We start from the raw sequence: 14838 nt of genomic DNA, 5'->3' as shown, positions 1-14838 counted from the left end.
AGGGTGCAGTCCCAACACTTGGTGTGAGCTCTGAGTGTCTCCCCTCATCCCAGGGAGATGGGCTACAGCCACCTGCCAGTGAAAGGGTTCAGCAGTGCTGGTGTCCTGCCTTGTATCCATAGACAATTTCCTGCAGTTTTGCAGTCTCTGCCCATAGCCTGTGAAATCCCTGGTGGGCACTCATATCTGGATATGCACTAAGGCCTTGCTGGGATTGTTCCTGAGGAAGATAGACATGGCCTGATGTTGATCTTGTGATTTCATGGCTTGTAGAGCAGAAGCAATGGGCCAGAGCCAGGTGGCCATCAGGTGAAATCAAAGGAAGGGTAACCAGAAGTCAAAAGAGATTTTATCAGGAGACCAGGTTGTCACCTGGTGAGGAGACAACATCCATGTGATGGAGCCAATAGTGAGCCTGACTGTATTAAATGTCTGTACCACTGGGTTGACCCCAGTAGTGTTTGTGAGCTGTCTAATGTAAACAGTCCAATGGAGAAGTGTTAAGACCTGTTAAAGTTTGCAAAACTCTTCTAACAGCAATACTATGTTGAACAAAAAAATCATCCCATATGGCTTCCCAGCCATTTGGCATTTGTTAGTTTTGTCTTACCATTCTTAATATAGTAATGCTTAGGTGCTACTTAAGTTCCCTATAGAATATTTAATGTAGTTTACTGTAAAGTCTTCAGGCTGAGGACTGTATCTTACAGAGCACTCAAACCACACCTAGCACTCATTTTGATTGCAGCCTCCAGGCAGGATTGTAAAGGTTCATTATTACCACCAAGATCTGTCCCTATCCTGTCACTTTTCAAAGAAGGTCCATTCTTAACTATATGTTTAACACAGCTGGTATTTAAATGACAATTTGCTTTTTTTCCATCTAAAATGATCAAACCAGTTCCAAGCAAATACATTTTTTAACTTGAACTTTAAATTAATGTTGTCCATATAGAACTGTGCCTTATCCCCCTATGCCTTTATTTAACCAGCTCAGAAAACATGCAACAAATGAGAAGTGTTCTTTTTCTGAAAAAAAAAAAAAAAGCAAAAAAAAAAAAAGCTGTCTTTGGGGTCTATTTTGCATGAGAAAATATTTTGTTTAGGAATGACAGTCAAAGGCATTCTCTCATACATTGTAATATTTTCCATGTGTGGCAGCTTGTTTTTCAGTGGTACAAATATGTGCAATAAAGGCCGAGGATAAAAATTAATCTAACAGTTTTTGCAGCAATGCTTTTGATGGTTTCATTCTATTTCATTTTGCTGTGGATACTGCCATTAGTTCTGCTGCTTGCAATATGCGAAGCATAATTCTGAAAGGTTCATGAGGTTGTAGGGATCCAGTAAGAGATGACTGATTTCTCCCCCCACACACATACACTCCACCCCACACCCACTCACCCACCCACCAGCAAAACATAATGCTGTACTATTTTTGGAAACAGGGAAAGGGCCTCCCTGTGAAAACAGAAAGCAGTGTATTTCTCAGTTACATCACTTTGCAATCTAATGCTGTGTTGTGCTCAGTGTTTTTGTGGTGATGCAAGTCTTTTTTTTTTTCTTTTTTTTTTTTCCCTTCAGCCGGTTGGATTTTCCCCATCTTACAGCACCTCGCAGGTCTCTTCTCTGAGCAGTACGTTGCCTGAGTGAGTGGAAACATACAGATCAGCTGCAGGTTTCTATCTACAAAAACAGAGTGAAAGAGAAAGAAAAGGGTTGGGAAAGCAGAGACAAATATTGACCTGGACTTATAGAAAGACATCCAATGGCTGAATAAAGAACCCTGTTCATGTTTTGGGATATTCTTTCAACTGGCTGGAACGAGAGCGGATCAAAAGAATGGGAAATGCCAGCAGACCCTTTAGAAGAATTGCTTATTTCTTATGCCTTTTATCTGTGCTTTTGCTGACTGAAGGGAAGAAACCAGTGAAGCCAAAATGTCCTGCCTGGTGTACTTGTACCAAAGATAATGCTTTATGTGAAAATGCCAGATCTATTCCTCGCAGCGTTCCGCCTGATGTTATCTCACTGTAAGGGCTGTAAGCATTTGGTTATTTAATTTATGATTTAAAATGAACTAGGATGTGTGGTGTTTTCAGTGCATACAGAAGGATGCTTGCTGCAGGGAGTACCTCCAGCATTCAGAATCATCAGCTAGTGTGTTAGAATTGTGCTGCATTATTGAATCCTGATTTTTATCTCTCTTTCATCTGTCTGTCTGTCTGTGTGTCTGTGTATGTGCACACATCTCATTTTATACCTTCTTGTATAGTACATGAAACCTGTCACATTATATTCGGGGGGGGAGGTATTTTTTTTACTTATATAAATAAATTTCTCTGTGATGACCAGATCAGTATTATAACCATAGATATATGAGGCTACATTAATGTATGGTTGTTTTTTTCTTCTTTACAGATCCTTTGTGAGATCTGCTTTTACTAAAATCCCAGAAGGGAGTTTTTTGCTCACACCATCTCTGCAGCTTCTGTGAGAAATATTTATATGATACAGTTTTTGTTATGAAATGTATATGTATTCATAAATATTTCAGAAAAGGTCTTAGTATTAATTTTATAAGAAACAGCAGCAGAAGATTTATTAGATCATAAAATACAAGACTTTTTAGCAATTTGAAAGATAGTGCAGTGCATGTTTAATTTTTACTTTGTATTTTGCAAGGCTATCTGTTGTCAGTGCTACTTTGAATGCTTACATGCTGAAGCTTGTGGTGACAGAATGTATGTTATCTTCATTGTACTTTAATTAACATTACAGTAAGGACTTGAGTGTTGCAACAACTATTCTTGTTTATTTTCTGCATTCCTGGGACCTGATCCCAGTATAAAGCCGCCCATTTGCAACTCCCATGGCCTGTGAGCTCAGAACCCTTCAGATCAGGCCCGTCACTGCAGTGGGACAGGTCCTGAAGTCCTTTTCCATGTAAAATTGCCATTGACTTCTGTGGAAGTTTAGTCACTTCAGTGGGAGTTTTCCCTTCATAGCACCTGGAATTGACCCTGTTTTTTATTTTATGTTATTAAAAGTAATGACGATTTTTTTCCAATTAAAGAAACTGAAGTTGTTATTTCAAAATCAAATACTGTTAAGAGGTATACATGGAAAGAGAATATTTTGGGATGTTTAACTGTTAGCTGCATTTCAACACAGGATTTTTACAGGCTCACAGGCTTTCCTAGAAATGTGGGCATACGATTATATAATTGTGAGCTATACAGAGGTAGAGGGGGTGTAACCTGAACTGTTTATAGTGGATGTGCTGCCAGCCTGACACACACCCAGATTTGTCTCAGAAATCCGGCAAGGCAGACTCCCCAGTGTGATCAGAACCAAAATCGGATGTCTGTCCCAAACCGACTTCCCGTGCACTCTGGATGTGGTCAGAGGTGTAATGTTGATGTACCGGAGCTCTCTGGCTGTTAAATTAAACTGGTGGCGTACTGACAGCTGAAGCCCTGACCCTGGCTGTACTCTGCTACCTCAAGTGGAGCTGATAAGGAGGTGCAGACATACTGTACAATTTTGGATACAGGGTAAATAGGTAAATGCAGTTACTATGGAAACCTAAATGCTTTTCCATGGTGCTTTATTCCAGAGAAGCTTTTCCCAGGTGGTCATAGATCACAAAAGGGACATATTTCACATAATTTCTGCAATGGGCCTTTCAAAGGAGAGGAAAAAAGAAAAAGCAGCAGCATTGGTGGAGCTTGTATCTGAAGAGAGTGAGTAGGACATCATCTCTCTTGGCTACGATACACCACCTACACTTAGCAATCCCACTGCAAAGCAGGCAGAATTTGGCATGGTGGAGTAGGACAGACACAGTCATCTTATTTTGAGTTATTATAGTGCCTGGCACAGTGGGCTTGGGCAACATCTTATGGCATTTTGGTAATGATAATAATTTCCATTTCTACTGTACAAAGAAATGCATGTTCTACACTGCTGTTCATCAATGCTGCAACAAAATCTATGACCCCAGAAAAGCAGGGTTTGTTCCACTATGGGCTTTAATGAGTGATCTCTTTTCCAGATGTATTTTTAACATGGTAGTTGAGCCGCTTGCCATCCTTGGAATGTCAGGCTGCTAATCTAAGGCAAATGACTCCTGAAACACAGACCATAGGAGCAGGATTGTATCTGTGGGGACAACACTCCAGTTTGTAAATGGGAAAGAAAAATTTTCATATTTGGAAGAAGATAGTAAGGGAAATAAGACTATGGAAAACTTACGTTAATTAAACATTACAGTAAGTTTTAGCTTTGCGTGATTATAGCTGTATTATGGTAGGTTTAATTTAGCCAACAGCAAGATTTAGCAGCTTATATATATGTCTATAATAATAGAAATACATATAGAAATAGTAATAGTCTCCAGCACTACGTTTTTGAAGTCCAAATGTAACTGGGTATCTCCAATACACCAGTCACAGATTTCCAAATATGGAATATTTCTGCCACTATTATTATGTACTACTATTTTTAATGTAGTAGCACCAATGGTCTCTGGAAAAGTCATAGTCTTGAGCTAAACACTACTCGTTATTCCCAGTCCAGGAGAGCTTTTCTTCTTGTGTAGTATGGATGGTATGCTCTGTGCTCTTCATGTGACAACAAAAATACAAAGAACCTACACAGCTACGGTGAAGTGCCAGCAGGAGTGTTCCCTAAATGTAGAGAAAACCTCCCAGCTCTCATCTTCAGCACTTTTATCTCTGTATATTAGCAACGTGCTGAGGGTGCCCTTATAAACTGATGACAAGAAAGCCCGTAGAAAGAAGGGAGGTAATCATGGCATCAGGATTTGCACCTGCTAGCACTGTGCTGTTCCTGCCAAGTGATACAGTCCCTAGATACAGTGCAGTACCTTCAGCCTCTATCTCCAGAAGTAGAAAGTATGGTATTTGAGTACAGAATGGAGAAAAACCACTTTGTCTATAAAATATATGTGATACAGCCGTTGGGGAGAGGTATGAGTTGGGAGGCCAGTGAGCTCACCAAGTGTGAGACCTATGCTATCAGCCTGGCAATCTCTAAAACAGCAATACTGTTTAAAGAGATACCACTCTGTTCTCTAAATTATACAGTAGAGTGCAGAAAAGGAAAAATTATCCAGTCAAATCACATCAGAAAAGTAAAATAAGTTGCAGGATTTAATAAATTGGTTTTCTGGTTCAAGGACTCTACAAAAATACTTGTTTTCTCTAAAATTGAAGTACTTCTTGATTTTGACAAAAAGGAAGAATTTCCTGCTTGTATTTTTTCAAACACTTCATATAGGAACGTACCTAAAGTGGAAAAAGCACTCTGCAACAGCCAAGTAAGAAAATAAATTACCTGCAATTTATTCTGAATGTAAACTTCAAAATAAGATATTAACTCATTAAGTGGTTAAATTAGTACTTGGAAATCTTGCATTCTTGAATGTCTAAGGACATCATCGTATGAATCTATTTATCCATCAGGTCAATTGATTAAAATATAGATGTGCATGTAGTATTCCACTGGGGTAAAGGTCATCGTACTTGATGATGTCTCACCACAATAAAAGTGTGGCGGTCCGGGGCTAGATTATAATGGACAAATGCAAACACGGCAGATAAGCATAAATAAAGCTGGAAAAATCAATGCTAGTCCATTTTTAATGCTTACAAAATTACATAAAATGAAAGTGTTGCTGGTACTTTTACTGTTAGATGCATACACTAAGAGTATCTCCAAGAGGTATAATGAGGTCTTAAAAATAATTCTGACTTAAACACTGACTGAATTAAGAGATTTTTCATTTTTTTTTCTTCAGTAACTTCTCAGTACACTCAGGTTAAATACACTCACAAGTTTAACTTAAAAGTTAAAGGATTTTCCTTCCTGTCAGTGTTGCAAATTCAACCTGATGTCTGGCTAACCAGCAATTTAAACCAAGACAATTTAAACCTCTGTAGTACTTGAACATTTCATTGTCGTCCTAATATATCTCCAGAGGCAGTTGTACAATCCCATTGTTTCACTAGCATGATAAACCCACGTTTACATCCCACAGAAGTCAAAGGAATTTTATCAGATGGCCCCAGTAGACAATGGTTGGATCCTTCCCTTTGCACTATGGTGCTATATATCAGCCTTACAGTCTTACAGTGCTTGCACAGAAAAAACATGAAACCAAGCAGTGGAAATTTGGCCTACCATGGCTTGCTGAACCATTTTCTAAAGCTGCTAATAACCTAATGGTCTTTTGTTTTGCATTTCTTTATGCAGGTTGTTTACGTCCAACACTTTTGATGTTATTAGTGATGATGCTTTCATGGGCCTTCCTCATCTGGAATATTTGTGAGTGGACAAAAGTATATTTCCTGGCATTATTGAGTAGAGGGGTTGGGCTTCCAAGTTCCAGGCATTGCTTTGACCAGAATCACTTTACAACCCATTACAGGTTCATAGAGAACAACAGCATTAAGTCAATTTCAAGAAATACTTTCAGAGGACTGAAATCTTTAATTCACCTGTAAGTAAAGTGATTGAATATATTACTTGGTGTATTTAATACAGTAACTGAACCACTGTGTTGTTGAATTTCTCATTTTCATATATAACTGTTCATATTATTTAAGTAGTATTAATAGTAATTTAATTAGAATGTTAATCTTTGTGTTTCCATCAAAGACTTCCAAACTGTGGTATGTGTAGAAGGCAAAGAAATACGTGTTAGGCAGTAGTTCCCTGACTTTCTCTGCTTGGGGCACAGGGGATTCCCAGCTGAACATGTAGAAGCAGGGAGGAGTATGAATTGGGAATCTTGGCACTGATGAGGTGAGTCCCAGTTTGGGACTTGGAAAGGAGGAGCTGTGCTTAGGTATGTGGGAGGCTGAGGGATGGACACACACCTCTTCCCACGTACCCTAGTCTGACATGGATCCAGGAGAATATTGCAGTCATTCTGTGGACAGGCCATCACTGTCTGTGCCTGTGTCCACTTCAGACAGTAATAGTATCCACAAGAATTTGACTAAATCAAACTTGAAAATAACCCACCCAAAGCAGTTTTAAATAGAACACTTGCAACAAGATGTATTTATTATGGCTTACTGATCTACTTCTTCCATTCTGCACCTACCCTACTCAGCACCCTGTCCTCTCCTGCATGTGAGCAAGAGCTTCCCACAGTTAGGATCTGTCACCCGCTGACACTGGGATCTGCTTACCATTCCTTGTGTGCTGCTCAGCCCTTTGGCTATCTTGGAAACATGGCCAGCTCTTGCCCTCTGACCTGCTGCAGCGCCCTACATTAGATGGGAGGGGAAATTAGTCCAAGGCACTCTGGATGCCAGTGTGGCAGTAGGAGCAGTGCTGGCCATGCCTACACCAGGAGGGGCATTTCTGACACTGTGCCCAGCAGGTGAGACACACATTGGCAACATTCACTGCAAACAAGAGTAGCATCCTTGTCTCTGAGCTAGGGAGACAGTTTTTTATACAGGCTTTTGTCTCTTATCTTACAGCAAGTTTATCTTTTAGTAATAATTGTACTTTAATGAGGAATAAATTTTTTAAAAACAAAATACACACTACAAGAAAACAGAAAAAAATACAAAATAAGAAAAGGAAGAAAAGGAAGCATCTGTAGTGTGCCTGACATGGATTTATACCCAGTTCTGAGCATCTGCATTCTGAAGCATGTCATGGGGTGCATGTCATAGGCAAGGGAGTGGATTCTGACCTTTTGGCCTTAACATGATAATCTCCAAGAGGGTTTTGAAACAGGGTCATTTAACTTCTTCTTTCATATATTTTGACAGAGGAGAGAAAGCAAAGGTTCCATTTTAAACAGTTAATGCATAACTATAATTGTCAAATTGCAATTCACCACTTCTTCACCACCTAGTAAATGTACCGTAAAACACTTTATGCTTTCCCTTTTGGTCAGGACAAGATTTACAGCTGGCTGAAACCAGGCCTACTGTGGCTACTTGTGTAGATAAAGTTACTTACGGAATGACTGTAGGTCTGAGGAAGAGGAAGGAGAGAGGAGAGGGAAAGAGGTACATAAGAAGGCTGTGCACATCCAACAACAATCCATATTAGAGGTCCAGGCAGAATTATACTGTTGTCAGAAAACACAGATAGCTGGATAAGGCTGGTAACTGGGAGCCTGTCTTCAAAATATTTATGCACAAGTAGCTTTATATTCACAAATGGGTCCAGTACATTATTTATTATATTCATTTACTTATTTAGTAGCTGCTGCTCCTAGCGAACAAATTGCTTTTCTAAAACAGAGGAAGGCACAGTTTCTTCTCCACAGAGCATTTAGTCCAAGACTCATCTCTTGTCTTGCCTGTTACATTGGTTTCTGGGGATGTCAGGAGTTTTCACGAGAGAAAACATATGCAAAAGACAGAACCACATTTGAGGAGCAACTGCCATTTGCATGCACATTTTTGGGGCATAGATTTGTGCATCATGCTGCTCTTGTCCATGGAGCACTATTCACAAAGACAATGAGAAATTTGTGGAAAATAACTGCAGAGGCACCACTAGTTTAATCTGCTTGCAGACTTGCCATCTTTTGGGAAAAATTGCACATACACATTAATAATGATCATTTGGCACCCTGAGGCACTTTTCATTTAAGAAACAAGAGAGTACTTGTGTACGTAAAATATATTTAAAAGAATCATAGTAAATGAGCATGCAAATAAGTTCTATGAAGTTAGATAAGATGAACTTTGTTCTATTTATTCTATTACTTCCTTTTCACAACATAAATTGTGGAATGCAGTAAGCTATCCAAACATTTGTACTTTTATAATGCGATTAACTTCAATAATTACAGTGTCTCCTTATTGTAAAAGAGAGCCATCTAGTATTTATTCTTGTGCAACAGGATTTATTTTCTGGTTAGAGTAAATTTAAGAACAGAAAAATTTTAAAAAGATTGCATTTTTTTACTAATTTACTAATTTAATGTCAAAATCTTACAGTTGGCATTGGACAATAATTTCTATGCACAATACATAATTTTGATTGCATTTCTTTCAGAACTGTCACCATAAGTTTAACTGCATGTTTGAGTCAAACTTTACTCTGTTATTATAAACCAAATACCATGTACAGCACCATCTAGTCAAGACACTGTTTTCTAGTATATTAGTATGCTTTTTAATAGTGGAATATAAATTGCCTAATTTTCATTCAAAAATTGGCAAATGCATAAACCTTGCCTAAATTTTTCTGTCAGTCATATTCCCATGGCAGTGGTGAACCACTCCTACTTCCAAGAACATTGTCCCTATTAGTTTGCTATATAATAACATAAAAAAACTGTATAGGGCATTAAACTTGTCTCAGCTTGCAAGTCCACACAGCTTTTTCCAAGTGAATACCTGACTGTTAAAAAATTGCTCTGCAGCATGAAATTGCACATAAGTGAAGCACATGATACATTCACATACAGTGTTACAATGAGGCATACTCTGAAAGTGGTGAAGTCAGAATGGACTAATGGAAGCCTCCCATATTTACTATTCCTGATCAGACAAACACTTATTTTTAAATCAGGCAGCAGACCTAGTACATCTGGGCTTGTTCTTGTATGTGCCTATGTGTCTTTGTTTGGCTAGAGAAATTGTGGTTAATAGATAACATTTATGTTTACAAATTAAAACAGAAGAGGTCCTAAGTCTTACTAGCTACAGATTCTAACTGAGATCTTAATCTAGAATGATTTCTTTCCATTTTTGCTTCTTCTCATAAGAAATAAATAATTTTGTTAATTGGAAGAGGCATAAACTATACCTTGCAACATTATTCTTTTTCTATCATGTCCCCCGTGACATCTGAGACCTTTGGTGGACTCACTGAGATAGTCTGACTGAAATGTAATATACTGTTTGTTCAAAGCCTGTTCACATTTCCTCATCACTTTTACTAGCTAAGATACTCAATGAATTTAAACAAGTTTTCCCAACATTAAAAACTGGGAATTAATAACATTTTTTTGCTGGTCTAATACAACTTACACACACACATGCACATTCCAGGAAAGCAACACATGCCAATCAGCAATTTATAGCCTATTACTGCATATTTTCAAAAACTATCAGCCAAGCCTAAGCCCATCAGCCCATAGTAGTAAGATTTTCCTTCCAGAAGAGGTGCAAGAAAGTGGGGAAATTGCAGTGATATGAACACCATGTATTGGGATCTCATTAGGAAAACATCAGTAGATCCAATCATGACTGTTTTAAAATGTTAAATGGTGTTGGCAAAACACCAAAGGTGATAGCACTTTTTACCCTGCTAAGTGAAGTATTGTAAATGCTGTAAGGCTGCTGAAGAGTGAGAAAGTAGAAAGAGGCATGGCATTTTAGTGGAAGGAAAAGTCACAAAGTAAGTGAGCTATTCTTAAAAGCAATCTTTTAGAACTAAGTGCTGGAGAATACCAGTGTTCTTTGTCATAAGAAAAAACCCCACACAGTATACCACAACTTGCAAAAATGTGCAGTTTCATGAACTAGCACTAATACTGAAGTGTTTTCTTTTACAGGAGTCTTGCAAATAATAATCTCCAGTCACTTCCAAAAGACATATTCAAAGGCTTGGATTCTTTAACAAATGTGTAAGAAAGCAATTAATTAATCTATTAATTATACTAGAAGTATAAAGAGGTTATTTTAGAGGACTTTCTGAGTAACCATTCAAACCAGTAGCCAGTAATGGATCTTATTACTGGGTAGAGACTACACAGTATGGATAGGCTTGCAGTTTTTGTTGTTGAGAATTTGTGATAGTTTTGAACATTCCACCAGTTATAAAGATAAGTAATATTGTTAGTATTTATGTAATAAAGCTGCATGTTCATTAAGATTTCGTGATTAAAAAGGGAGGATCCTTAGGGATGCATGAGAGAGCAAGGCATGTGGGGAAGGTGGAAGATATTTAAGGGAGTAACATTTTAATGTGTAAGCAATGTCTGGGAAGGCTGTCTTTTCTCAATAAAACATGTGTCTAAGTAAGTATCCCATACTAAATCTAATTGAAACCAAATCAAAACATCAATTTGTTTAAATATGTATATATATATATATATAAAATACTAGTAAAACCACAAAATATAGATAAACAGATAAATCTTATAGTTGCTTTAGTGAAATAGATCCTGTTTAGAATATACCAAATCCCATTTCATCTGATCTGGGATAATAAACAGAAATCCTTGGCCTGCTGCCTGTATTAACAAGGTGGGCTGAATTCCTAGTGCAGAGCTGCAGTAGTAAGATGTGGACGTGGCCAGTGTATTTGGGAGCATTACTTGGCACGACTGATCGTGGCCAGGTGGTCACACAGTCTGGTCCTGGCGCTTGCCTGTTCCTGTACATACGATCGGAAATCTGTCTGAAGACAGCTGTAAAAGACTTGAACAGAACTCCTTTGCTTGTGTCTCCTGAAGCCCCAGATGAATGTATCTAAAGGAGACAGTGAATACTGGCTGACTGACCATCAGGTTACATTAATTCCTATTTTGTTACCTAGAAAGTTCTTTCTCAGAAACAGTAATCCAAAAGAAGCAGGGGTCACTAGTTTGGTAGGCTTTTGCCTACCTGTAAACTCGGGGAAATCAATAAAAATTTCTGACTGATCACCAAGTTAAGATCTCCTGGATTACCTTAATATAATTAAAGCTGTGTGGGTTCTGGTATGCAGGTTTAGCTATGGGTCAGGACAAATTAAGCCAGGAAGGCCTCAAGTGAGAATAAGCAAGAGGGCACATATTTAACAAAAGCCTGTTTTGTTGTTCTCTAGGAGAAACACATTAGCTGACTACTTATTTTCGATGCATGATTTATTTGTTGTAGAGATCTTAGAGGCAATGCATTTAATTGTGACTGCAAACTGAAGTGGTTAGTGGAGTGGTTGGGCAGCACCAATGCAACTGTTGAAGACATTTACTGTGAAAGCCCACCAGAATATAAGAAGCGCAAAATCAATAGCCTCTCTCCAGAAGAGTTTGATTGCATTATTACAGGTAATGTGCCTCAAATTATTTAATCTTGTTAAATTAAAGTTATAGTTTTTCATTCTAGAGCCCCTTTTTGCAGGAAGGCTGCATTCTGGATGGAATTTCTACTAAAATCAATATTGAACTCTTTGATGGTCTAAGTCTGACATGGGAATCATTTAGGAGCAGTGTCCCATATTGCAGTATCTACTCAAACTTCATTATGTTACATAAGGATTTGGAAAACTGGGACATAAAACACTACCTCTTTTTATTGAGAAAGATTGAAAACCAAATTGTAGTGCTCCTTTATCAATAGAAAAATTGGACTAGTGATGAAATACTGTAATTTGTAATAAACTGGTATTTGATAAGCAGACTTTTTTTCAGTACAGTATGTAAAGTATCTCTGTAATTATCATCTGTTGTGTGCACTTTTGCAGAATTTGAAGTTTATCAGTCCCTGCCATACCAATCTCTGTCAGTAGATACTTTCTCATATATGAATGATGAACACGTGGTTATTGCTCAGCCTTTTACCGGAAAATGCATCTTTCTTGAATGGGACCATGTGGAAGTGATGTTCAGGAATTACGACAACATTACAGGTATGAACGCTGCTTGACAAATAACATTACAACAAATTATCCAGGAAGTGGTACTAACCCTGTCTTTTACTTTTCTCTTTATAGGTACTTCAACTGTTGTGTGTAAACCTATAGTTATTGAGAGCCAGCTGTATGTCATTGTCGCACAGCTGTTTGGAGGCTCCCACATATATAAAAGAGATATTTTTGCTAATAAGTTTATAAAAATTCAAGATATTGAAATCCTTAAAATCCGAAAACCCAATGACATTGAAACTTTCAGGATTGCTGAAGACTGGTATTTTGTTGTTGCAGACAGTTCAAAGGCTGGTTTCACCACGGTTTACAAGTGGAATGGGAATGGATTTTATTCCCATCAGTCTCTGCACGCCTGGTACAGAGATACTGATGTGGAGTATCTTGAAATATCTGGCAAACCACATTTAATTCTGTCAAGTAGTTCCCAAAGACCTGTAATATATCAGTGGAACAAAGGAACAAATGAATTTGTTAAGCGGTTTGATATTCAAGATATGGAAGACGCATATGCAGTGAAGCATTTCAAAGTGAAAGAGGATGTATACATTTGCTTAACAAGATTTATTGGGGACTCTAAAGTAATGAAATGGGGTGGTTCAGCATTTCTGGATTTACAAAGGATGCCATCCCGAGGGTCAATGGTATTCCAACCACTTCAGATAAATAATTATCAATATGCCATTCTTGGAAGTGATTATTCTTTCACTCAAGTCTATTATTGGGATGCGGAAAAGGCAAAATTTGTGAAGTTTCAAGAATTAAACGTACAGGCACCAAGATCTTTCATACATGTCTCCATCGATAAACGAGATTTTCTCTTTGCTTCAAGTTTTAAGGGAACTACATTGATTTATAAACATGTCATAGTTGACTTAAGCGCATGACACATAATTCTGAGATTACATCAGACTTTCTACTGTAAGTGGACAAAATGAACTAAATGCATGATGACTCTCTTATCTTACTTCCAAATGAATGCCTTTAAAAGTTGAGATTGCTAGAACAAAGTATTACTAGTATTTTCATCTTTAATTGTCAAGTCTAGTGGTGTTGGAAGTTGCATTTTTTAACAGAAAGAAATTAACTGTTCTTTGCATCCACAATATGTAAATATATGTGCAACTGCATCTGTTGCTATAAAGAATATTAAGATGTACTTTTCCATTTATTTATTCACCTGTTTGAAACAACTGCCAAATAAAATGTTTACATTTTGTGTCTTTCACATTCCAAATATTATTTGCAGGTGATACTTTTTATTTGTGTATATATTATACACATATAAAATAAAGCCAAGAAGGCATATTGCCCAATGCAGTGTTGTAATGCATAGAAGATGCACAATATTGAAGATCAGGTGGGTTTTGCTTATAACAAGAAGTTCTTGATAAAGATACTGCATTGAAACACAAGCCTATAAATTATCACCTGGACAATCCTTGTAGTTATGTAAAGCTTCACTTATTTAAATAGAACTCTAAGCAGAAAAAAGAATTCCGTTACCTAGATGTGGTTGTAGGATGAAGGGTTCAGTTATACACATCTAAGTGCAGGATGGGCCATTGTACTGTGTATAGCTAAAAATTTACAAAGAACTCAGCAGGATAAAAGATAAGGTAAAGGTCTGTGTTTCTTCACCTGATGCTGAAGCAGCAGAAAACAAATCTCTGGTACAACACTGGGGCTGTTACTGTGCTGAAAAGCTGAAAGCTGGAAGCAAAGCTTATTTTTCAGCTAGCACTATTTCTATAGCTGAACTGTCAAACATCACTTGCATGAATTCTGTGTCCTTGTCAAGTCTTTCCACTGTAATTGCAATTATTTAGTCTTCAATGAATTTATTCCTTATTCTGAATGAAGCTAGTGAATGGGAAGTAATTTTTTTCCACTACCCTGCAATGAATCTTAGTAGCAGGTACTTCTGAAATTCAGGGAATTTTGAATGTGGCAGGATAAAGTCAGTTTGTATAGTGTATGCAATTCCAGGGAACCTAACTATATCTGTTAAATTATGCCAAATCTGAATTTGGCATCAAAATCCATTACAAGCTCAAAGTTAAAATAGTCTTTTGTTTACATACATCTAGTGCACCACTTGAGAGAAACCTACACTGATGCTGAAAATGATTTGGTGCAGCTCAGGAAGAGAGCTCAAGTTTATTTTAGACACCTTTGCATTCACTTAAGTTATCA

General features: G+C 37.6%; 1 protein-coding gene across 2 annotated transcripts; it reads left to right on the top strand.

The window, feature by feature from the left end:
* Nucleotides 1-1833: 1833 nt before the first annotated feature.
* On the top strand, nucleotides 1834-13529 carry LGI1 (leucine rich glioma inactivated 1; the record flags this gene model as incomplete). Of its 2 annotated transcripts, XM_082286279.1 has the most annotated exons (8): nucleotides 1834-2033; nucleotides 2422-2493; nucleotides 6280-6351; nucleotides 6455-6526; nucleotides 10568-10639; nucleotides 11877-12046; nucleotides 12463-12627; nucleotides 12712-13529. In XM_082286279.1, the coding sequence occupies exons 1-8, from the start codon at nucleotides 1843-1845 to the stop codon at nucleotides 13527-13529; spliced, it is 1632 nt and encodes a 543-aa protein (XP_082142405.1). In that variant the 5' UTR covers nucleotides 1834-1842. The 2 variants fall into 2 exon arrangements, with proteins under 2 accessions (XP_082142405.1, XP_082142406.1); XM_082286280.1 differs by lacking the exons at nucleotides 6280-6351; nucleotides 6455-6526.
* Between the last annotated feature and the right edge of the window lie 1309 nt (nucleotides 13530-14838).

This window comes from Coloeus monedula (assembly GCF_965178545.1).
Source record: "Coloeus monedula genome assembly, chromosome: 8".
NCBI lineage: Eukaryota > Metazoa > Chordata > Aves > Passeriformes > Corvidae > Coloeus > Coloeus monedula.
Note: the sequence above shows the minus strand (reverse complement) of the source record. Positions and strands in the feature narration are given on the sequence as shown.